The sequence below is a fragment of the Sapajus apella genome, unplaced genomic scaffold (assembly GCF_009761245.1).
Source record: "Sapajus apella isolate SASKATOON/1434 unplaced genomic scaffold, GSC_monkey_1.0 scaffold42, whole genome shotgun sequence".
In the NCBI taxonomy this organism is placed as follows: Eukaryota; Metazoa; Chordata; class Mammalia; order Primates; family Cebidae; genus Sapajus; species Sapajus apella.
The window spans coordinates 17,993,580-18,016,774 of NW_022436982.1; the positions used below are offsets into that span (position 1 = coordinate 17,993,580).

General features: G+C 37.7%; 1 protein-coding gene across 7 annotated transcripts in view; it reads right to left on the bottom strand.

Moving 5' to 3' along the window:
• The window catches only part of CCDC171 (coiled-coil domain containing 171), a 394,070-nt gene that overhangs the window by 348,056 nt on the left and 22,819 nt on the right, over positions 1-23,195 (bottom strand). For 6 of the 7 annotated variants that reach the window (XM_032300135.1, XM_032300136.1, XM_032300142.1 and 3 more), the window contains 3 exons: positions 20,470-20,644; positions 9,879-10,069; positions 7,365-7,496 (listed from right to left, as the gene is read on the bottom strand). In XM_032300135.1, the coding sequence (XP_032156026.1) occupies positions 7,365-7,496; positions 9,879-10,069; positions 20,470-20,644 (498 nt within the window). The remainder of the gene's footprint in view (positions 1-7,364; positions 7,497-9,878; positions 10,070-20,469; positions 20,645-23,195) is intronic. The other variant, XM_032300140.1, reaches the window with a different exon arrangement.

Here is a 23,195-nt window from a genome sequence, read left to right on the forward strand (position 1 = left end):
ATACTGTAGTCTATTAAGTGTGCAATAGCATTATATCTAAAAATGTAATTATTTTAATTTAAAAATACTTGATTGAGGCCAGGTGCAGTGGCTCACACCTGTAACCCCAGTACTTTGGGAGGCCAAGGTGGGACAACCACTTGAGCCCAGGAGTTCGAGATGAGGCTAGGCAACACAGTGAGACCCTATCTCCACAAAGAATTAAAAAAAAAAAAACTAGCCAGGTGTGGTGGTGCACACCTGTAGCTCCAGGTACTCAAGAGGCTGAGGCGGGAGGATGGTCTGAGCTCAGGAGATCGAGGCTGCAGTGAGTCATGATAGGGCTACTGCATTTCCGTCCCTTGCAGCAGAGCAAGATCCAGTCTCCAAAAAATAAAAAGAAAAGAGGACAACAACGTCAAGGGAGGGGTGAGGGGAAGACATCTTCAAAACAAATATGACTTATATCCTCAAAGAGTTAAATTAAGACATTATAAACATGAAACAAGGAGAATATACTATTAAGAAAGGTATCATCAAATAACAAGAATGAGCTCTTAGAAATTAAAAACCAGCCAGGCGCGGTGGCTCACGCCTGTAATCCCAGCACTTTGGGAGGCCGAGGCGGGTGGATCACGAGGTCAAGAGATCAAGACCATCCTGGTCAACATGGTGAAACCCCGTCTCTACTAAAAATACAAAAAATTAGCTGGGCATAGTGGTGCGTGCCTGTAGTCCCAGCAACTCGGGAGGCTGAGGCAGGAGAATTGCCTGAACCCAGGAGGTGGAGGTTGCGGTGAGCCGAGAACGCGCCATTGCACTCCAGCCTGGGTAACAAGAGCGAAACTCCGCCTCAAAAAAAAAAAAAAAAAAGAAATTAAAAACCCAAAAGATTAAATAAAATTTAATAGAAAGGTTGCAATATAAAATTAAGACAATATCTCAGAAAATAATAAGAGTAAAAATATAAAAAGAAGGACAATAGAAGAGATTAGCATCATAAGGATGACAATTTTATATCAAATTGATCTACAAATGCAATATAATTTTAATCAAAATTTAAAAATTGAGAAATATAATAAGCCATTCCTCAAACTCACATAGAGAAGTAAAAGGCCAATAATAACCCCCTTCCATACCCCTACAAAATATCAAGAATAAAGATACTTTCTCTACCAGATATTAAGACTTATATTCTAAAGGTATAGCGAATAAAATAATTTAGCACTAATGCAGAAACAAACATGTAAGTAAAACAGAACAGAGTACTCAGGAACAAAGTCTTAGATATGAAAGAACTTGATATATGATGAAAATGACATTATAAATCAATATGTGGTAAAAGAACAGACAATTGAATTACTAGTACAGAACACTTGGCTAATTGCTTCTCAGCCTTTTGGCTAAGGTCAAGTGCAGAACACTTGGCTATCCATTTGGAAAAAAAAATTAGCATCTCATGCTATATACACATTATCTTTATGACTCTGGGTTATATAAGACAAAACAATCACTACTACAAAGAAAAATACTGATAAATTCAACTACATTGAAATGTAAAACTAGGCCAGGAATGGTGTCTCATGCCTGTAATCCCAGTACTTTGGGAGGCTGAGGCAGGTGGAACACCTGAGGTCAGGAGTTCAAACCAGCCTGGCCAACATGGTGAAAACCGGTCTCTACTAAAAACACAAAAAAAAATTAGATGGGTGTGGTGGCGGTACCTGTAATCCCAGCTACGCCAGAGGCTGAGACAGGAGAATCGCTTGAACCCAGTAGGTGGAGGTTGCAGTGAGCCAAGATCACGCCACTGCACTCCAGCGTGGGTGACAGAGTGAGACTCTGTGTCCAAAAATGAAAATTTAAAACTGTTCATCATACACAATGTAAACTGCCTCTCTGTCTCTACAAAGAAGAAAAAGACATTTGCAAAAGGAATATGTGTAACCAAGGGCTAGTTACCAAACATATATTTTTAAAAACAAAATAAAACTCCTTTTTTTTTTAAGATAGGGTCTTGCTTTGTAGCCTAGGCTGCAATCATAGCACAGTTCAGCCTTGACCTCCCAGACTCAAGCAATCCTCTCACCTCAGCTTCCCTGGTAGCTGGGATCACAGGTGTGCACCACCACAGCTGGCTAATTTTATTTTTTTAACAGAGACAGTATCTCTGTTGCCCAGGCTGGTTTTGAACTCCTGGACTCAAGCAATTCTCCCACCTCAGCCTCCTAAAGTGGAGGAGCCACCACCCCTGGCCAAAAGCTCCTATTAATCAATAAAAATATACCAAAAAATCCAAAAGAAAAAAGGCAAAAAATATAAACTGGTACTTCCCAAAAAGGAAATATGAATGGCCAATGAACATAACATGGTCAATGTCAAGGAAGAGGAAATTTAAGCAAGAATGAGATACAATTTCACACATACCCTATTTCAAAAGAAATTAAATCTGAAAAATGCCAAGAGGCTGTAAAGGAAGAAAAACTCTTCTTTCAAATTGTTACACCCACTTAAGAGAACAATTTGGCACATATTTTATATACATTAAACACATACCCACATAAAAACATTTGATGTTCATGGAATCACTGCCTGTAAGAATTTAAACTTGGAAAAGCTTAAATCTCAATGTCAGTGTTATGGTTTGAATGTTTGTCCCTTCCAAAACTCACGTTGAAATGTAATCCTCAATGCAACAGTAGTGAGAGGTGGGGCCTTTAAGAGGGGATTTGGTTCATGAGAGCTCTGCCCTCATGAATGGGTTAATCCATTCATGGATTAATAGATTAATAGGTTATCATGGGAGTGGAACTGGTGGCTTTTTAAGAAGATAAAGAGAAACCTGAGCTGGCACCCTCAGCCCACCAGCAAGCAATGCCCTGTGCAGCTCTGAACTCTCCAGAAGGCCCTTGTCAGATGCAGTCCCTTGCCCTTAGACTTCTCAGCCCCCAGAACTGTAAGAATAAATTCCTTTTCTTTATAAATTAATCAACTTCATGTATTCTATTATAAACAATAGAAAATTGACAAGGCAGTCAGGTAATGAGTAAATTATAGCACATACACAAGATAAAATACTATACAGCAGTTAAATTATGTGAACAGAAGCTAATTTATTAACTTTAATAAACCTCAAAAACACAAGTAGGCCAGACGTGGTGGCTCACACTTGTAATTCCAGCACTTTGATAGGCCAAGGCAGATGGATCACTTGAGCTCAGGAGTTCAAGACTAGACTAGCCAACATGGTGAAACCCCATCTCTACTAAATATATAAAAATTAGCCAGGTGTGGTGGCACGTGCCTGTGGTCTCAGCTACTCAGGAGGCTAAGGTGGGAGGATTGCTTGAAACCAGGAGGCAGAGGTTGCAGTAAGCCAAGATTGTGCCACTGCACTCCAGCCTGGGTGACAGAGTGAGACCCCGTCTAAAAGAAAAAAACACAGGTGAAAAATACAAGTTGGTCAAAGAAGCATCCGTATGGTATATCTTAAAATACAAAATACTAAAATAATACAATACACAGTCAATGTATACAGACAGAAAATTAAACACCAACTTCAGAATGGCAGTTATTCCTTTGTGGCTGAAATGGTGGCAGGATGGGGAAGTGATTCAGAATTGTCTTCAACGATGTAACAATTTACTGTTTGTTTACAATTCAAGTAAATATGACAAACACTAACATGATATAGGTAGAGAGTATTGATTACATTAATGGTATTGCTGGGTTATATTGGGCATTGATAATATAAACCCCTGAGGGGGTTGTATGTTCAAATATTTGCTTTAGGTTTATGGTTTTATCAATATAATCCAATTCTGAGATGCACTGTAACACACAAGAAAATCCAAAAGAAACATACAAAATACCTCATGAAATTTAAAGAAAAATTTGCCTCCATCCCAAATAAATGTAAATTTAAAATTTTTGTTACAGAACATATTTTCTAATCATACCTGTATCCTTATGTATGTGTGTGTGTGTGTGTGCGCGTGTGTGTGTGTGTGAAATAAAAGCATATTAAGGGCATTCGAAATTGAGGAAGTTTCTTCTTTTTGCCACGAGAGGGGGCTGTTGAACTTAAAATATTTCTAAATGAGGCTTGGTTTTGAACTGACATTTAACATCACAGGAAACTACATTTGGCTGTTAAAAAATATACTTGCTTTCTTTCCACATCTTCCAGAAACATAGCCCAAAAAGTATAATTTTTTTACAGATACTCATATAAAAAACATTTCGCAGAATCCAAAATATGGTTCCGTTCCAATTCAGAAGAATTACACGAGTATAGTTATTAAAGTATCAGAGCTAAATGTACTCCTCTTTTCTAGCTTATAAAAGTTATCAATATAGCTAACTACAACCTTCATCTATTACATGATTATCTCCTGAAAGACCCCAAACAATTCCTCTTGTCTAAGTCCCCAAGGCCAACAAAGTTCTACAATTAAAAAGCATTTGTTGCTGGAGAGTATAAACTGGTGCTTTGTATAACATATATCATAATTGTGAATCCATAAGCGTGAAGACGCAGTAATTATATTTCTAGGCAGTTACACAGAAGAATCACTTGTGGCCGGGCGCAGCGGCTCTTGCCGTAATCCCAGCACTTTGGGAGGCCGAGGCGGGTGGATCACAAGGTCAGGAGATTAGGACCTTCCTGGCTCACACTCTACTAAAAATACAAAAAACTGAACCCAGAAGGTGGAGGCTGCAGTGAGCCAAGATTATGCCCCTGCACTCCAGCCTGGGTGACAGAGAGAGACTCTGTCTCAAAAAAAAAAAAGAAATGAGAAACACTATCTCAAATTGAGTAACTTTTTAGGTAACACCAATAAGAAATCACGTTAATATTCCAGAGAAGGATGCCTCTATTTTGTGCTCCAATTCCTGATAATGAAAAAGAACATGGCATAAAATTGAGATTTTCTTTTTATAATGGGTCTAAATTCTAAAGCCCAGATAAGAGAAATATTCTAACAAGTTTTGTCTATTAAAGGTTTCACTGAGAAGGTTTAAAAAAAAAGAAAAAAACAATTCACTTAGAGAGCTACACAAAGAGAATACTATTAGATACTAACACCTAATTATAGTATGTAAAACTAAACCCATCAAAAGCCAACAGAGAAGAAAATTTGACTCTCTCCCTCAGATTGTTTCTAAAAAAACATTTTTTAACACAAAGTCACAATAGTTTCTTAAGATTGATTTATAAAAGGAAAAGTTATTTTATTTTATTAATAAAAAAAGACAAGTTAGGAAACAGAGCTCTAAACATTCTAGTTACAAAATACAATAAAATTTACCTTACAAAAGCAGCAAAGCAAGATACTATTGGAAGTAACTAGGGAGCATATTCCCCCATTTTTCTGTACACATCATTATGAAAGACTGACACCTAATTTTAATTTCTTTTAGTACTTCATATAGAAACTTCAGTATAACCACTGTGTTTCATTTAGGAGGATTTACAGGATTGATCAGGAAGCTATACCAAAATCACAACAGATACATATTTTTATACAGGTCTTCGAATTATATTTTATAAATTCAGATCACTGGCTGAGTGTTTAGAAATAGAAGGGCTATTTTAATTCACTTAATTTTGCTTGTTTATTCCAAGTAGCCTTTAAGAAAATTATCAAAAACAACTTAAATATCATGTTCTCTGTGAAAACTACCTCAGTCTCCCAGGTAGCTAATCAACTTCTCTTTTGTGGTCCTACAGCATTTTATTTAAAATTTTATCACACAACACTTTCCTCTTTTTTTTTTTTTTTTTTTTTTTGAGACGGAGTTTCACTCTTGTTACCCAGGCTGGAGTGCAATAGCGCCATCTCGGCTCACCGCAACCTCCGCCTCCTGGGTTCAGGCAATTCTCCTGCCTCAGCCTCCTGAGTCGCTGGGATTACAGGCACACGCCACCATGCCCAGCTAATTTTTTGTATTTTTAGTAGAGACGGGGTTTCACCATGTTGACCAGGATGGTCTCGATCTCTTGACCTCGTGATCCACCCGCCTCGGCCTCCCACAGTGCTGGGATTACAGGCTTGAGCCACCGCGCCCGGCCTAACACTTTCCTCTTTACATGTTTCTGCATTGAAATATCTTCCAGGACAGAAACTAGATCTTAATTAGCTTTATAGCCTCAGTATCCAGAACAGTAACTCAGTAAGTACTTAGAGAATGAATGAATGAACAAGCAAGTGAACTAATGAACTAATTACACAAACTACAAACACTTAGAATACACGAGGTCTAAAGGGTGGTTGTACCGTCCTTCCAGATTCTACAGAAGAGGTGACTGGGAAGAAAAGCACTGCACAAAGACCAAAGGTTTGCAAAAGCTGTGGTTTCACTGGTATTTTCAATAATTACATATACAACAAATTCAGTATTTCCACTGTTCATTACCAGCTTTTACTCTTAAAAAAACCAAGCGACTTCTATTCTTTTCATATTTTTGGTCAACTTCTGTCTTGCAAAGTTGCTTGTGACACACAGTAACTTATTATAGGTGGATCTGTTTCATTCTTGTGAAAAATGAGTATCTTTGACATTTAGGTTATTTCAGTTTGTCAATTTATGTAGAAAAATTACAAAAAATACATTGTATTATCACAAAATAAATAATTAGAAGAAGTGATAGAAATGTATTTGAAGTTTTAAGTTAGTTGATTTGTGGGGTTTTTTCTTAAAGAGGATTAACTTCACAAATTTCCTTTAAAACACACAATAACACAATAGTTTGAGTTTGAGCCTCTCCTTCCTCTCCTTCAAAATAAATACATATAATCTCCTGAAAAAATGCAAAGTACACTGGAATGAGAATCCAGAGGCCTGCAGTCTTTTCCTACATTAATCATTCAGTCTATAATCCGAGTCAGTAACTTCCAAATCTCCATCTGCTCATGTATAAAGGGGATTAGATTTAATCAGTAATTTTCAAACTGGACTATAGAAGCCTCAAGGATTCTGTGTGTTTCAGGGTTGGAGGAATAGAGGATAATTAAGAATTTGTACTTCTTAAAAAGAGTTCAAAAATTGCTACACTATATGATTTGTTAGGATTATTTAATATCCAAAATCCTATTATTCTATTTCTTTATCTTATTCAAAACAGCTATTAGTCCAAAAATATACATCCTTCTTAAAAATCATATAATGTATGCAATGGAAATCACTGACCTCTAAACATTAATGGTATCTGTTGGTAACAGTTGCCCTATTGTTATGTAACAGCATATGAAACATGGCCTTCCAGAATTAAAACTAGAAATTATTGTCCCTTTGAGTCAATTATCCCACTAATGTAATTTTTAATATCATAAGCATTAAAAAGATATATTTAAGGAACTGAATTATTATTTTTAAAATACCTGTACTATAAATTGTAATTCTCTTCTTTCTGCTTCCCATTGTTCTGCTTGTAATCTAAACTCCTCCAATGCTGTTTCCCTGATATGAGACTCCATCTCATTCTTCTCCTGTTGATGTTTTTCCAACGCTTCCTTCACATAAATAAAATCTTGCTTTACTATTAGATCAATAAAAGTTATCTTTCTTCCTTCATCCCCAGTTTAAATGTACAAAGAGGCTCTCCTTGCCTATAGATGTTAAAACTCATCATAATTCATGTTAAAATCATTAATAAAACTATCATTTGATCATCAGAATGTAGATATGAGTAAGAAACTATGGTAATTTAAGCAACAGGTTATACCTTGTTTATGTAAGCATATATTTACCTATTACCTAAATATAAGTATATTTAAGCAACAGGCTGCATATACTTGTTTATACAGACATATATTTGATCCAATTTTTCTGAAAAATGTAACTTCAGAGGTTTGAACAAAATGTCAATATATGATATTAAATGATATATATAAACAAAGTAGATTCCATTTAGTATGGAAATCTCTACCTGTGATCAAAGTGTTTGGATTATCCCTGACAATTTATATATAAATTTGACACAGAACAATGTATCTCCAATAGGGAAAAAGGAGCAAAGAAAGGAATTCTGTGCAACAAATTAGGATAAGGTAACTCTGGAGTGTTAAAAATTTGAAAAGCAAAAAACAAAAAATTTAAGTATGGACTGTAATTTCTAGTTCTATAGATAAATAATACTTGAAAAATTCCATTTCCTTTCGGGTTTTCCAAGGTGTACTACATTTGCAAGATCTAATTTGGTTCAATATCTTAAAAATATAAAATGCAATGTGCTGAGAAGCCCAATTTTCTAACTATAGGATTTTAAATTAAGTTCCCATTAACAGAAGAAGAAAAAGTCTATGGTTTACATTTGAGAGAAAGAAAGCCTCTCATGTCAATGTAATGGTAGCATGGATCTGTGTAATAAATATTACCCTCATAACTTATAGAAAGCCCTCACAAAGAGCCTTGAGGCTTTTTTTCCCCCAAGGGTTAAATAGTGACTCCAATTCAACTCCAAACTGTCCCAAGGATCTCTGTGCAGATCAGTTTAAAGCCAATAGCCTAAAACCAAAGCACAGTTATTCTAAGTAACTAACTGAGATCATATCAAAATCTTCTATCTTGAGGTGCAAGCTGATTGGCTAAAGAAATGCTGCCATGATCACCCTCCTCTCCACATAACTTCAAAATATTTTATGTGGGGAAGGTTAAACAGGCCCATTCAAGGACTTATAATATCAGCTACCACCTAAACCTCCCTGATTACCACACCAATGGAGCCCTTCTATATGCCAGCTACTGTTCCCGGGTCTAGGAATATAGTAGTAAACAAAAGAGACAAGCTATGCTACTGATGTGGAAGAAATCAAAAGTAAACCTGTTGGCAATGACAACATCTGAGAACCACTGTGCGAAAACGTTTACATTTTGTAAATGCTTTTGTATAATGAATTTTTAGTAAAGATACATTTCCAAAGTTCAAAAAAGCCACTTACATTTTGTAAACTTTTACATTTTGTAAATGCTTTTGTATAATGAATTTTTAGTAAAGATACATTTCCAAAATTCCCAAAAAAGCCATTTACACCAGTGGTAACACAGTAGAACATTTTTATCACAGTTTTTTTCCTTTTTTTTTTTTTTTAGAGACAGGGTTTCACTATGTTGCTCACGTGAAGTAGAGTGGCTACTCATAGGTCTAATCATGATACACTGTGGCCTCAAACTTCTCGCCTCAAGTGATCCTCCCAAGTCAACCTCCCTACTAGTTGGGGGAACTACAGGCATACACCACCATGCCTGGTGTTGTCACGTTTGTTTTTTGCTTTTTTTCTCATTTTTCATTATTCCAAAAAAATGGCAAATATAGACAACTCAAAATCTACCTTGTAAGTCACTGGCAACTTCAACTTTATACCGCTTTTACTTTAGGGAGTAAAAAAAGAACAAAAAAAATGAGGGAATAAATGGCTCACAATAATTTTAGTAAAATTTAAATATGTTACATATCATATCTATACATAACATGCTCTACATAGATAATGAAGCTCATATCAAAAGCACAAATATTTTTCTATATTTATTGTATATTTAGACCAATATGTCAGGCCCATATTTCTAAAATTTCAAATTTTCATGTTGCTGGACAAAATGAGCTCTAGATTTTGACCTTCTTACAATATGCTTATATAAGTTCTTTGTTGGTTTTTAACATTTTGATTAGTGGCTGCAAACTGTTTTTCACCCCAAAAAGTAGACCTATTAATACAATCCAAAAGAGACCAGCAAAAATGCCACTAAAAAAGAAGAAAAGGGAGGGGGGAAGGTGGGGGGGAAGGAAAGGAAAGGTAAGAGGAAGGAAAAAGGAAGGAAAGAAATCCAGGATAACTTCAAGTAATGTACAACACATCTCAGTGAATAGGAAAATTCCTTTATAAAAACTACTTTACCTGTAGAGTTTTCTCTAGTCTGCTTTTTTCTTTCATAAGTAGATCATATTCTCGATTGTAATTTTGGATCATATTGTCTCTTTCCTCCAAATCGTGTTCAAACCGTCTGCATTCTTCTTTCCATTTTTGCTGAGACGTCTGAAATGCTTTCTCAATCTCATTTGCCTTTGCTTGAAGTTCTGAATTCTGTGCTATTAAGAACAGAATAATAGGTAAATTTATAACCATGAATTAAATAACAAGGAGCCCTAAAACCTACGCATTGGAGTTGACACCATTTACAGCATGATCTTAGGATAAAACATTTAACCTTTCCATTCCAGTAAACTCTTGAAAACCTTTCCAGTTCAGTAAACTCTTGAAAAGCTCAGTCTCTGAACCAATCTATCCTATAATTTCTCAATCTCTTCTTCCCCTTCAGACAACAACGATTTTGCTATGAAACAGTGTGACATACTTCTGATGGCGTATCCAACTTTAGGTGCACTTCTAGCAACAGCTGCAACTCTATGGGTTTTTGTCCTATTCGAGAAAAACAAACCAGCTGAGTGTGGTGGTGCACACCTGTAATCCCAGCTACTCTGGAGGCTGAGGTGGATGGATCACTTCAGCCCTGTAGTTCAAGACCAGCCTGAGAAATATAGGGAGACCTCCTCTCAGATTTAAAAAAAAAAAAAAAAAAAAAAAAGAGAGAGAGAGAGAGAAAAGAAAAATCAATTTTATTTTTTAGACGGAGTCTTGCTCTGTTGCCAGGCTGGAGTGCAGTGGCACGATTTCAGCTCACTGCAACCTCCGTGTCCCAGGTTCAAGCAATTCTCCTGCTTCAGCCTCCCAAGTAGCTGGGACTACAGACACATGCCACCACCCTCAGCTAATTTTTGTGTTTTTAGTAGAGACAGGGTTTCACCATGTTGGCCAGGATGGTCTCAATCTCTTGACCTTATGATCCACCCACCTCACTTCCCAAAGTGACCCACCACGCCCAGCCAGAAAAATCAATTTTTAAGACTGTGATATATAGGGCAAGTATTTAAAAACAGGAGATTACAAATGTTGATATTTGACTATTGATAACAAACCAGCTGTGACATACCTTACACAAGTGTCACAAAGTTGAGACTGGAAACCACTGCCCCAACACTTAGAACTGTAGCTATTTACTTCCCCAGATTTAGGTGCAACTCACCTCTTACCCTATCAACACACTACCACTGCTGCTCTGTTTCAGCACCTAGAAAAGAAGGAAATGCTTCCAGGTCTGGCTCCATCACATGCCACCTGATTAAACCTCCCTGATTCTCTGATTCTTACCAGGAATAAAAATGTTCCTAGTTAAGGCCAGGCACGTGGTGGCTCACTCCTAGTACTTTGGGAGGCCGAGGCAGGTGGATCACTTGAGGTCAGGAGTTCGTGACCAGCCTAGCTAACGTGGTAAAACGTCATCTCTACTAAAAATACAAAAATCAGCTGGGCATGCTGGTACAGGCCTGTACTCCCAGCTACTCAGGAGGCGGAGGTAGGAAAATCGTTTGATCCTGGGAGGTAGAGGTTGCGATGAGCTAAGATTGCACCACGCACTCCAGCCTGGGCAACAGAGCGAGACTCCATCCCTAGTTAGGTTGTTGTGCAGATAAAATGAGGAAATGTTTATAAAAACACAAGTTAAACTAAAAATGCCACAGTTGCATTAGCAGTAGTATTTCTAAATTATATTTCTTTGCACTTTGAATGAATCATACGTTCAAAACATTCAAAATACAAAGGTATAAAAGGTACAAAAGGAAATGTTAAAAGTCTCCCTCCCATTCATCAGCCATCTCCAGAAGACATTTTTCCAAGGTCTCTCATCCAGCATTGCAGGAAAGTAGTCTGAGGCCATTTTGACTTATGATGCTTCGTATTTGACCTAATTTTCTTTTCTCTTGAAAGCTTTAGGATCTTCTCTTTGTCTTTATTTTTCTGAAATTTCATAATGCTATGCCTTCAGTAAGTCTACTTCTTTCCATAACAGTGAATATTCAATAGACTCTTTCAATCTGGCCATTTATATCCTTCAGTTCTGAGACGTTATCTTAAGCAAGTTCATTGATGATTTATCCATCTCTGTTTTCTCTCTAACCTCTTTCTTTCACTATTCCCTATTATTCAAATGGGACTTCAAATTTTTTCATCTCTTTCTCCTATTTTTCTACATCAGTCTTTTTAATTCTAATTTCTGGGAGGTTTCTTCCATCTTCATCTTCCAGGGCTTTTGGGACATTTTTCATTTCTGCCATTATATTTTTAATTTCTTAATTTTTCCAAGCCAAACTGTATCCAGCTTCATTAATTATACTTTTCATAAACAATAATGGTATTGCAGGCAGGTATTTCAGTTAACAGTATACAACTTTCAAATCCCCTCCTTCAAAGGACTATCAAAATCAGAAAGCCACTATAAAACCCAATGACAACTTCATTCGATGTTCTGAACAGGGAAAGTTTAGCGTGGGAGTTGACACTTCACATTAACACATTGTTTAACAACTTTTCAAAAGCCGACTCTGACTTTTAGGAAGTGAAATGAAAATGGCAGAATTTATCAAAAGATCTGCAATCTAGAAACAGAAGTGCTGCTATTTTGAAAAGTACCATCTCAGTGGTGTTGCTGGAAAGTCCAGATTGCCTGATACACTGGCAGCCAATTACCGGGAGTCAATCCCAAGAGATGTCTGGGCATAAGGGAGTTAAGTCTATGCTGAAGGTGGAATGGGAGAGGAGGACATAAAAACAAATTTGTTTTTCCACACCACAAGGTGTTTGTGCCAGGGTGGCTATGTCATCAGGGAATCTCTCCTCCTGGGAGCCAAGAGGAAGTCTCTCAAAACTAGAAGGGAAAGGTGTTTTCCCCACATCAATCCACTTTGGAGACATTCTACTAGTAACATATACCCCTTCCCCAAAAAACAACAATGACATGTTCTGTGGGGTAATAATACAGCTTAAAAAAAAAAAAGTACAACGAAGTCTGCATTTTCACAAAACTTGGTTGAAAAATATTTCTAACTGTATAGGCACCAAAAGTTATCAAAAATGCACACACTTCACTTGGCATCTCCAGCACCCTAGCTCATTTATTGGGAAACTCCCAACTCAGTATCATTAGGTTTTTCCTCCTGGCTTTGTATTAGTCCGTTTTTCACGTTGCTGACAAAGACATACCTGAGACTGGGCAATTTACAAAAGAAAGAGGTTTATTGGACTTATAGTTTCACATGGCTGGGGAGGCCTTATAATCATGGCAGAAGGCAAAGAGAAGCAAGTCACATCTTACATGCATGGCAGCAGGCAAAAAGGGGGCTTGTGTAGAGAAACTCCTGTTTTTAAAACCATCAGATCTCTCAAGACCCATTCACTATCACAAGAACAGCATGGGAAAGACCTGCCCCCATGATTCAATCATCTCCCACTGGGTCTCTCCCATAACACATGGGAATTATGAGAGCTACAAAATGAGATCTGGGTGGGCACACAGAACCAAACTATATCAGCTTGGTCAGGTGACACACAGAAGAGGCCTCCAACATCCTGAATAGAGTATAGAAATCCAGATGTTACACTGGTCATTAGAGAAATGCAAATCAAAACTACATTGAGATACCATCTCATGCCAGTTAGGATGGTGATCATTAAAAAATCTGGAGACAACAAATGCTGGAGAGGATGTGGAGAAATAGGAACATTTTTACGCTGTTGGTGGGAGTGTAAATTAGTTCAACCATTGTGGAAGACAGTGTGGCGATTCCTTAAGGACCTAGAAATAGAAATTCCATTTGACCCAGCAATCCCATTACTGGGTATATATCCAAAGGATTACAAATCGTTCTACTATAAGGACACGTGCACACGAATGTTCATTGCAGCACTGTTTACAATAGCAAAGACCTGGAACCAACCAAAATACCCATTGATGATAGACTGGATAGGGAAAATGTGGCACATATACACCATGGAATATTATGCAGCCATCAAATACGATAAGTTCGTGTCCTTTGTAGGGACATGGATGAACCTGGAAACCATCATTCTCAAGATGAGACAAGAACAGAAAATCAAACACCGCATGTTCTCACTCATAGGCAGGTGTTGAACAATGAGAACACATGGACACAGGGAGGGGAACATCACACACTGGGGTCTGTTGGGGGGAAATAGGAGAGGGACAGCGGGGGGTGGGGAGTTGGGGAGACATAGCATGGGGAGAAAAGCCAGATATAGGTGAAGGAGAGGAAGGCAGCAAATCATGCTGCCATGTGTGTACCTATGCAACAATCTTGCATGTTCTTCACATGTACCTCAAAACCTAAAATGCAATTAAAAAAAAAAAAAAATCCAGATGTTACCTTTTGGGGAAGTCAGTATACAAAAGAAGCTGGGCATGGTGGATTACACCTGTAATCCCAGCACTTTGTGAGGCCAAGGTGGGAGGATTGCTTGTGGCCAAGAGTTTGACACCAGTCTGGTCAACATGGCAAGACCTGGTCTCTAAAAAAATAATAATTGTTTTTTAATTAGTCAGGTGTGATAGCATATATCTGTAGTCCTAGCTACACAGGAAGCTGAGGTGGGAGGATGGCTTAGGCCCAGGAGTTCGAGGCTGCACAGAGCTATGATCACACCACTGCCCTCCAGCCCGGGCAACAAAGTAAGACCCTGTCTCTAAAAATAAAAATTAATTAAAAGGAAGCTGGAAGGAATGGTTCCCCAATATCTAGCATTCAGAATCTTCCTGGTTTTGCCAGTCAAAAGACTCTCTATTTTACCATCTCCAGGGATTAAACCTCCACTAGCAATTCTTAAGTAACCCCAGAGTAGCATGCTCACGGAAGGAAATCCAAGGACCCATCTGCCTCTCAAACAGCATTCATCTGCCCCTCCCACACATAATTCCAATGGTATCTGGTGCTTCCGGTTTATAAGCCTTTTGACTAAGAATTTGTCTCTCAGCTTTTCCCACTCCTAACTTAGGATTCTAATATCTCAATTATGCTAACTGAGTTATTCCTCTGCCATTTGCTTTCCAGCTTCCCAAATTTTCTCTCTTGTCACATTCCCTATTCTCTCAATTGCTATGGGATTATCTCATAACTCCATTAGGTTTTTTCCACCACTCTCAACATTTCATTGTAAAAATTTTTAAAACACAGAAAGTTGAAAGTATTGTGCAGTAAAGATTCATATATCTACAACCTAGACTCTAGGATTGGTAACATCTTGCTATATTTGCTTTACCAGATATTCATCCACCCATCAACACATGCATTCATTTATCCACTTTATCCACTCATCAGTCCATAATACATTTTATACATCTCTTTTTTTTTTTTTTGGGGATGGAGTTTCGCTCTTGTTACCCAGGCTGGAGTGCAATGGCATGATCTCGTCTCACCACAACCTCTGCCTCCTGGGTTCAGGCAATTCTTCTGCCTCAACCTCCTGAGTAGCTGGGATTACAGGCACGCGCCACCATGCCCAGCTAATGTTTTATATTTTTAGTAAAGACAGGGTTTCACCATGTTGACCAGGATGGTCTCGATCTCTTGACCTCGTGATCCACCCACCTTGGCCTCCCAAAGTGCCGTGATCCACTGCGCCCGGCTATTTTTTTTTTTTTTTTTTTTTTTTTACTACTCTGCACTTATAGGTAAGTTATTTCATTTTATACATTTCAAAGCAAGTTGCAAACATCAGTACATTTCACTCCTAAATAGTTCAGCATGTCTATCATTAATTAGAACTTAATATAGTTTTATTTTTTACAGATAAAATTTACATCTAGTAGAATGCACAAATCTTTAGCATACTGTTCAAGTAGTTTTTTGTTTTTTGTTGTTGTTGAGACAGGGTCTCACTCTTTCACCCAGGCTGGAGTGCAGTGGTGCAATTTCAGCTCACTGCAACCTCTGTCTTCCAGGTTCAAACGGTCCTTCTGCCTCAGGCTCCTGATTAGCTGGGATTACAGGCATGCACCAACATGCCTGGCTAGTTTTTGCTTTTAGTAGAGACCGGGTTTCACTATGTTGGCAGGATGGTTTTGAACTCCTGGATTCAAGCAATCCAACTGCCTCTGCCTCCTAAAGTGCTGGAATTACAGGTGTGAGCCACCGCACCCAGCCAACATCCACAGAGATTTTTATAAATAAATACATTCATGTAACCCAAACACATATCAAAATACAGAGCATTTCCTTCAACCCAAAAAGTACCCTCATACTCTTCCCCAGTCAACTCCACTGCCAACCCACCCCACAGAGGCAATCACTGTTTAGATTTTTTTTTCACCAACAATTAGTTTTTCCTATCTTAGACTTTACATAAATGGAATTATACAGGATATCGTCTTGTGTGTAAAGTCTCCCTGAGCATAATGTTTTGAAGATTAATTCATGTTATTGCATACGTTAGTAGTTGGTTCCTTCTTATTGCTGTGTAGCATTTTATTATATAAATATAACACAAATTGTTTCTTCATTCTCTTGTCAATGAACATCTTTTTCCCCAACTTTGGGCTACCACGAATGGAGCTGCTATGAAATTCTCTTACAAGTCATTTGTGGACAAATGTTTTTCTTTCTCATGGGGAAATAATAAAGAATGAGACTGCTGGCTCATGGGATAAATGCATGTTTATTTTAAAAGAAACTGCCAGTTTTTTTTTTTTCAAAAGTGGTTGTACCATTTTACACTCCCACTAACAAAAAGTATGAGTCCCTGTTGCTCTATATCCTCACCAACATTTGGTATTGACAATCTTTTCAATTACAGCCATCTGATATATGTGTAATAACAGCCACTATGATTTTCATTTGCATTTTCCTGACAGTAAGTGAGGTTAAGCATTTTTCATGTGATTAATAGTCATTTCTCTATCTTACTCTACTGTAGAGTGTCTGTTGAAATTGTTTGACTTTGAGCAAGTAACTTCCCTTCTTTCCAGGACTTCACTTTCCTCATAGTTAAATGAAAGTCACAAACTTTCATACCTAATGCCTTCCAATTCTTATATTCCTAAATTCCAGGTAGTGGTATAACTATTATTAAACACCAAAGGTAATTATTGGGGCTCAGAAGACAATATCCCCAATTATGGTACCTCCGTATGCCGAATATTTTTCACCTGAAGGAGACAAAAGGGCCTCAGAAAAAAAGGTGTCCCTGACTTCCTGTCTTCTACCCCTCCTTCTCCCCAAAGCAAGACATAAAATCTAGAAAGGTCACCACTCTGACCTACTGCCTCTGAAAGTAGGTCATGGGGCCCTCATGTGATCTATCACCTGGAAGAAAGAAATGCCACTGAACAAACAGGCTTGCTGGGTTTCCCACTCAGTTTATTACATTAGGTCATAGCCTTTTTGTCCAGTCATATTTCTCCACAGCTATCCACTTCTTTCATCAGACCTAGCATAAAAATAGAGTTTTCCCTGGTTCTATGGGTCTTCATTTCTGGAGGCTCCCATGTCATCTAAAACTTTGTTAAATAAATTTGTTAGTTTTTTCTCTTGTTAACCTCTGTTTTGTTATAGGGTTGTCAGTTGTAAACCTTACATGGGTGAGGAAAAGATATTACTTTTTCTCCTCTACATAATCAAATGTACTTCTGACCAACGTCAACAACCCCAGGCAGCTGAACAAAACTTAGGATCTTAACAGTTATAATAATTATAACAACATTTCTTTAGCCCCATGAAGTTAACAAAGTACTTTCTTTTTTTTAAATCAAGGACAACTTTTTTTTAATTTTATTTTTTACTTCAGTAATTTGGGGAACAGATGGTGTTCGGTTGCAGGGAAAAGTTCTTTTTTTTTTTTTTTTTGAGACGGAGACTCTTGTTACCCAGGCTGGAGTGCAATGGCGCAATCTCGGCTCACCGCAACCTCCGCCTCCCGGGTTCAGGCAATTCTCCTGCCCCAGCCTCCTGAGTCACTGGGATTACAGGCACGCGCCACCATGCCCAGCTAATTTTTTGTATTTTTAGTAGAGACGGGGTTTCACCATGTTGACCAGGATGGTCTCGATCTCTTGACCTCGTGATCCACCCGCCTCGGCCTCCCACAGTGCTGGGATTACAGGCTTGAGCCACTGCGCCCGGCGGGAAAAGTTCTTTAGCAGTGATTTCCAAGATTCTGGTGCACTCATCAACCAAGCAGTGTACACTGCACCCAATGTGTAGACTTTTGCCCCTCTCCCCGCTCCCGTCTTTCCCCGAGTCCCCAAAGTCCATTATATCATTCTTATGCCTTTGCAACCTCACAGCTTAGCTCCCACTTATAAGTGGTTTTCCATTCCTGAGTTACTTCACTTAGAATAATGGTCTCCACCTCAAACCAGGTTGCTGCAAATGCCACTATTTCATTCCTTTTTATGGTTCAATAGTATTCCTTGATGTATATATATACCATATATTCTTTATTCACTCATTGGTTGATGGGCTTCTAGGCCGGTTCCATATTTTTACAATTGAAAATTGTGCTGCTGTAAACATGCGTGTGCATATGTCTTTTTCATATGACTTCTTTTCCTCTGGGAAGATACCCAGTAGTGGGATTGCTGGGTCAAATGGTAGTTCTACTTTTAGTTCTTTAAGGAATCTCCATAGTGTTGTCCATAGTGATTGCACTAGTTTACATTCCCACCAGCACTGTAAAAGTGTTCCCTTTTACCACATCCATGCCAACAGCTGTTATTTTTTTGTTTTTCAATTATGGCCTTTCTTGCAGGAGTAAGGTGGTATCTCATTGTGGTTTTGATTTGGATGTCCCTGATAATTAGTGATATTGAACATTTTTTCATATGTTTGTTGGCCATCTGTGTATCTTCTTTTGAGAATTGTCTATACATGTTTCTTGCCCACTTTTTGATAGAATTGTTTTTTTCTTGCTGATTTGAGTTCTTCATAGATTCTGGATATTACTCCTTTGTCAGATGCATGGTTTGTAAATATTTTCTCCCAGTCTGTGGGTTGTCTATTTGCTCTGCTATTCTTTTGCTGTACAAAACCTTTTTAGATTAGTTTTTTAGTTTAATTTTAGTTTAAAGATCTATTTATCTTTGTTGTTGTTGCATTTGCTTTTGGGATCTTGGTCATGAACTCTTTGCCTAAGCCAATGTCTAGAAGAGTTTTTATGATATTATCTTCTAGAATTTTTATGGTTTCAGGACTTAAATTTAAGTCTTTGTTCCATCTTGAATTAATTTTTATATAAGGTGAGAGATAAGGATTCAGCTTCAGTCTTCTACATGTGGCTTGCCAACTATCCCCATACTGCTGGCTGAATAGGATGTCCTTTCCCCATTTTATGTTTGTGTTTGCTTTGTCAAAGATTAGTTGGCTGTAAGTATTTGGCTTTATTTCTGGGTACTCTATTCTTTTCCATTGGTCTACATGCCTATTTTTATACCAGTACCATGTTGTTTCAGTAACTATAGCCTTGTAGTATAGTTTGAAGTCAGGTAATGTGATGCCTCCAGATTTGTTCTTTTCACTTACATGGGCTCTTTTTGTTCCATAACAAAGCACTTTCATTTTCTCATTTCATCCTTAAAACAGCCTATGTTCAAATGATCAGTCAGTAAGTGGTAAAACCAGGACCTAAATCTAAATCTGAATTCACATTCAGTGTTCTCTTAATTAAAACCTGCTGTGTACAGGAATGTTCATATCAACATTATTCTTAATAATACAAAACTGGACACTAGTCAAATGCCCATCAATAATAAATTGATAAATAAAAGTGTGGGATGTTTACACAATAAAATACTATATATCAATACAAAGCTCTCATACAGTATGCATGAATTTCAAAAACATAATGTTGGAGGACAGAAGCCAGAAACAAAAGAATATATACTATATGATCCCATTCATATAAAGCACAAAAAAAGTGGCAAAATGAATGCACACTATTAAAAACCTGTATGGTAGTTATCCATGCAAAAGGGCTTCTAATCACTTTCTGTTCCATGATCTGAGTGCTTGTTATAAGTGATACAGCTATCTAGGCACATTTATTTTTATATATTATATGTAAATAGAAAGGGTTTATTTAAGTCCAAGGGCTATAAAACAGATAGGTTTTGAGGATTAAATCCAGTGCCTTTTTCTTTTCCAGGTACCACATTCTAGTCCAGTGGTTTCTAAACCTGGCAAAATCAGCAAAAAAGGCAGCACTTCTTGAACATACAGATTCTCCAGCCAGAGATTTGGATTCAGATTACATGTGATGGGGAGCCTAGAATATATATTTAAAACAAACAAACAAAAATCTCTTTATGATTCTTTTGATTATTCATGGAAGAAGTGCTTCTAAAAAGTAACTAAGAGAATTTTGAACTTCTTTTTCCACAGAATAAAAAAATTAATCTAAAGTAGTTAAATGTTCACAAAATTGCCAGAATACTTTTTATATGTTCCCAGCAAAGTCTGTGCATCAAAGGCCAGTCAATGAATCAAAACCCTACCTCTGACCCCATATGGGATGTACACACAACAGCAAGCAGTGATATCCAATCAGGCTACAATCTAAACATGGGAAGAAACAGAAACAGTCTTACCATAGAGTTTTTCTTGGATCCTATGTTCCTCGGCTAATCTTTCTTCAGCAGCCCGTCTTCCAAAACCAGCTTCCTTTCTAGCAACAGCTAGGTCATACTCCAGACTTTGTCGCAACGCTTCTCCTTTTTCAACCTCGGACCGTAGCTTGGCAATCTGGCTCTCATAGCATGCCAGCTAAAAACAGATTTCTGGTATCAACATGTGTCCACAGATTATGAGATCATACACTCAAACATGTAAGTTTCCTAGAGAAACTTGTTTCCATAATATATACAAGGCAAAAATTTATAAATTTATATATTCAGAATCACTGGAAAAAAAAAAAGCACTACCTTGCAAAATGACACTCATTAAGTTTATTTATTTATTTATTTATTTATTTATTATTTTAGAGAATTCACTAGAGAAAAGAATCCAAAAAATCTTATAAGAACTTTTTATAAAAATAAAAATAAATTACATGTTTAATCAGAAATAGTCACACCTTGGCCAGGCATGGTGGCTCACTTCTGCAATCCCAGCACTTTGGGAGGCCAAGGTGGGAGGACTGCTTGAGGCCAGGAGTTTGAGACCATCCTGGGCAACATGGTGAAATCCCATCTCTACCAAAAAAAAAAAAAAAAAAAAAAAAAAAAAAAAATTAGCCAGGCATGGTGGTACATACCTGTAGTCCTAGCTACTACCTAGGGGGCTGAGGTGAGAGGATCGCTTGAGCCCAGGAGGTGGAGGCTACAGTGAGCAGAGGCCGCACCACTGCACTCCAGCCTGGATGACAGAAAGAGATCCTGTCTAAAAAATAAACAAATAAAAATAAAAGAAAAAAATAACAAAAGAAAACACTGTTGTTTTGGGGTTTTTTTGTTATTGTTTTTGTTTTTTTTAATAAAAGGCCAGACCCAGTGGCTCACGAACTATAATCCCAGCACCTTGGAAGGCCAAGGCAGGCAGATCACTTAAGCCCAGGAGTTCAAGACCAGGCCAAGCCACATGGAGAGACCCTGTCTCTATACAAAAAAGTAATAATACAAAAATTAACCAGGCATGGTGGTGTGTGCCTGTAATCCTAGCTACTCGGAAGGCTGAGATGAAAGGATCACTTGAGCCTGGGAAGCGGAGGTTACAGTGAGCAGAGACCACGCCACTGCACTCTATCCTGAAGAAGAGAGCAAGACTGTCTCACAAAAAAAAAAAAAAAAGAAGAAGAAGAAAAGAGTATTAATACTAAAAAACAAAAAAATGCATGATACATACTAAGCACTTAAAAATTCATTCTTTCCTCTCCTTTTATTCCCTAAATGAAACCAATAAACAAATTGCATCAACATATAGTTTAATAAATATGGTCTATATTATTTCTCTTGATTATAACATCACTGATGATAAAGTCATAAAAGTGTCCATTTTATATGGATTTAAGTAATCAAATATCTAATTTGTGATATTTGTATTCATGAAGTAGCTTGACAGAAGATAATAGGTCAGAGACAATTGGCTTCTCAATAGGTTAGATCAATGGGAGGCACATGTGGAGTGACTGACAGGAAGGGAAGTGAAGAAGCCAAGATATTTCTGCCTCTCGAGATCTACCTCAAGCAGTTATTCCTGTCTTGTCTGTGGCTGCAAATCCTTATGGATAGTCCCTCCCTCCATAGGCCTTGCTTTTTCCAATTCTAGCTCTAATCAACCTTGGGAATAGAAGCAGTTCTTAATGTTGTTGGGTTGCCTTAATCTCCTCTAGTTGTCTTTTCAGCTTTTCTAGTACCTACCTATGTAACCAATACCCACTACTAATGTCCCTTTGTTGTAAGACTTAGAATGGTTTCTGTTTTCCTAACTGGACATCCAGTAATATTGCTCTTGGTATCAGAAATTGTCTCAAGACGGGTAAATATTGGATGGCTGACATATTTAAGCCTGAACACAGTGAAAGCCTCTTTGCAGATAAAAATGGGATTCAGTGATCTACAGCATAGAGTGGGACCACAGTTCTTTAAATTATGGTGTGCAGTTGTTTAGGATGAAGTGCCAGTTGAAAACAAGCCTTCAAAAACTGAAGTAATGAACGCACTTAACTATGATGGCAGTACTGTTTTACTATAAGGCCTATAGGGTAGAAAAGCTAAATCTCACTATACTAGAGAATTTACAAAAACAAAATGATAATCTCAGAGCTTTAGAATCGCAGTATAAGACAGTCAGAAAACCAGAGTTTTTATGGTGACTTTAAAGAACTGCTTATTTCTTATAGCCCCAGGGCAGATAAGGTTATAAACAAACCTGAAAATCTAATTATTGGAAATGCAAAATTACAAGTTCAATGAAGAGTTTCACCAAGTATCTACTGTTAAGATGGTATCAGCTGGGGTTTTTTGTTGGTTTTTTTTTTGAGATGGAGTCTCTCTCTGTCACCTAGGCTAGAGTCCAGTGGCACAATCTCGCCTCACTGCAACCTCTGCCTCCCGGATTCAAGTGATTCTCCTCCCTCAGCCTCCCAAGCAGCTGGGACTACAGGCATCCACCACCATGCCCAGGTAATTTTTATATTTTTAGTAGAGATGGGGTTTCACCATGTTGCCAGGCTGGTCTTGAACTCCTGACCTTGTGATCCGCCTGCCTCGGCCTCCCAAAGTTAGCTGGGTTTTAAGTAGGAAGGAAGAACATAGGATGAGGATTTTTAGAATTAAACAAACCTAAAAACTATGAATTCTCAAATCCCCCTGAACAT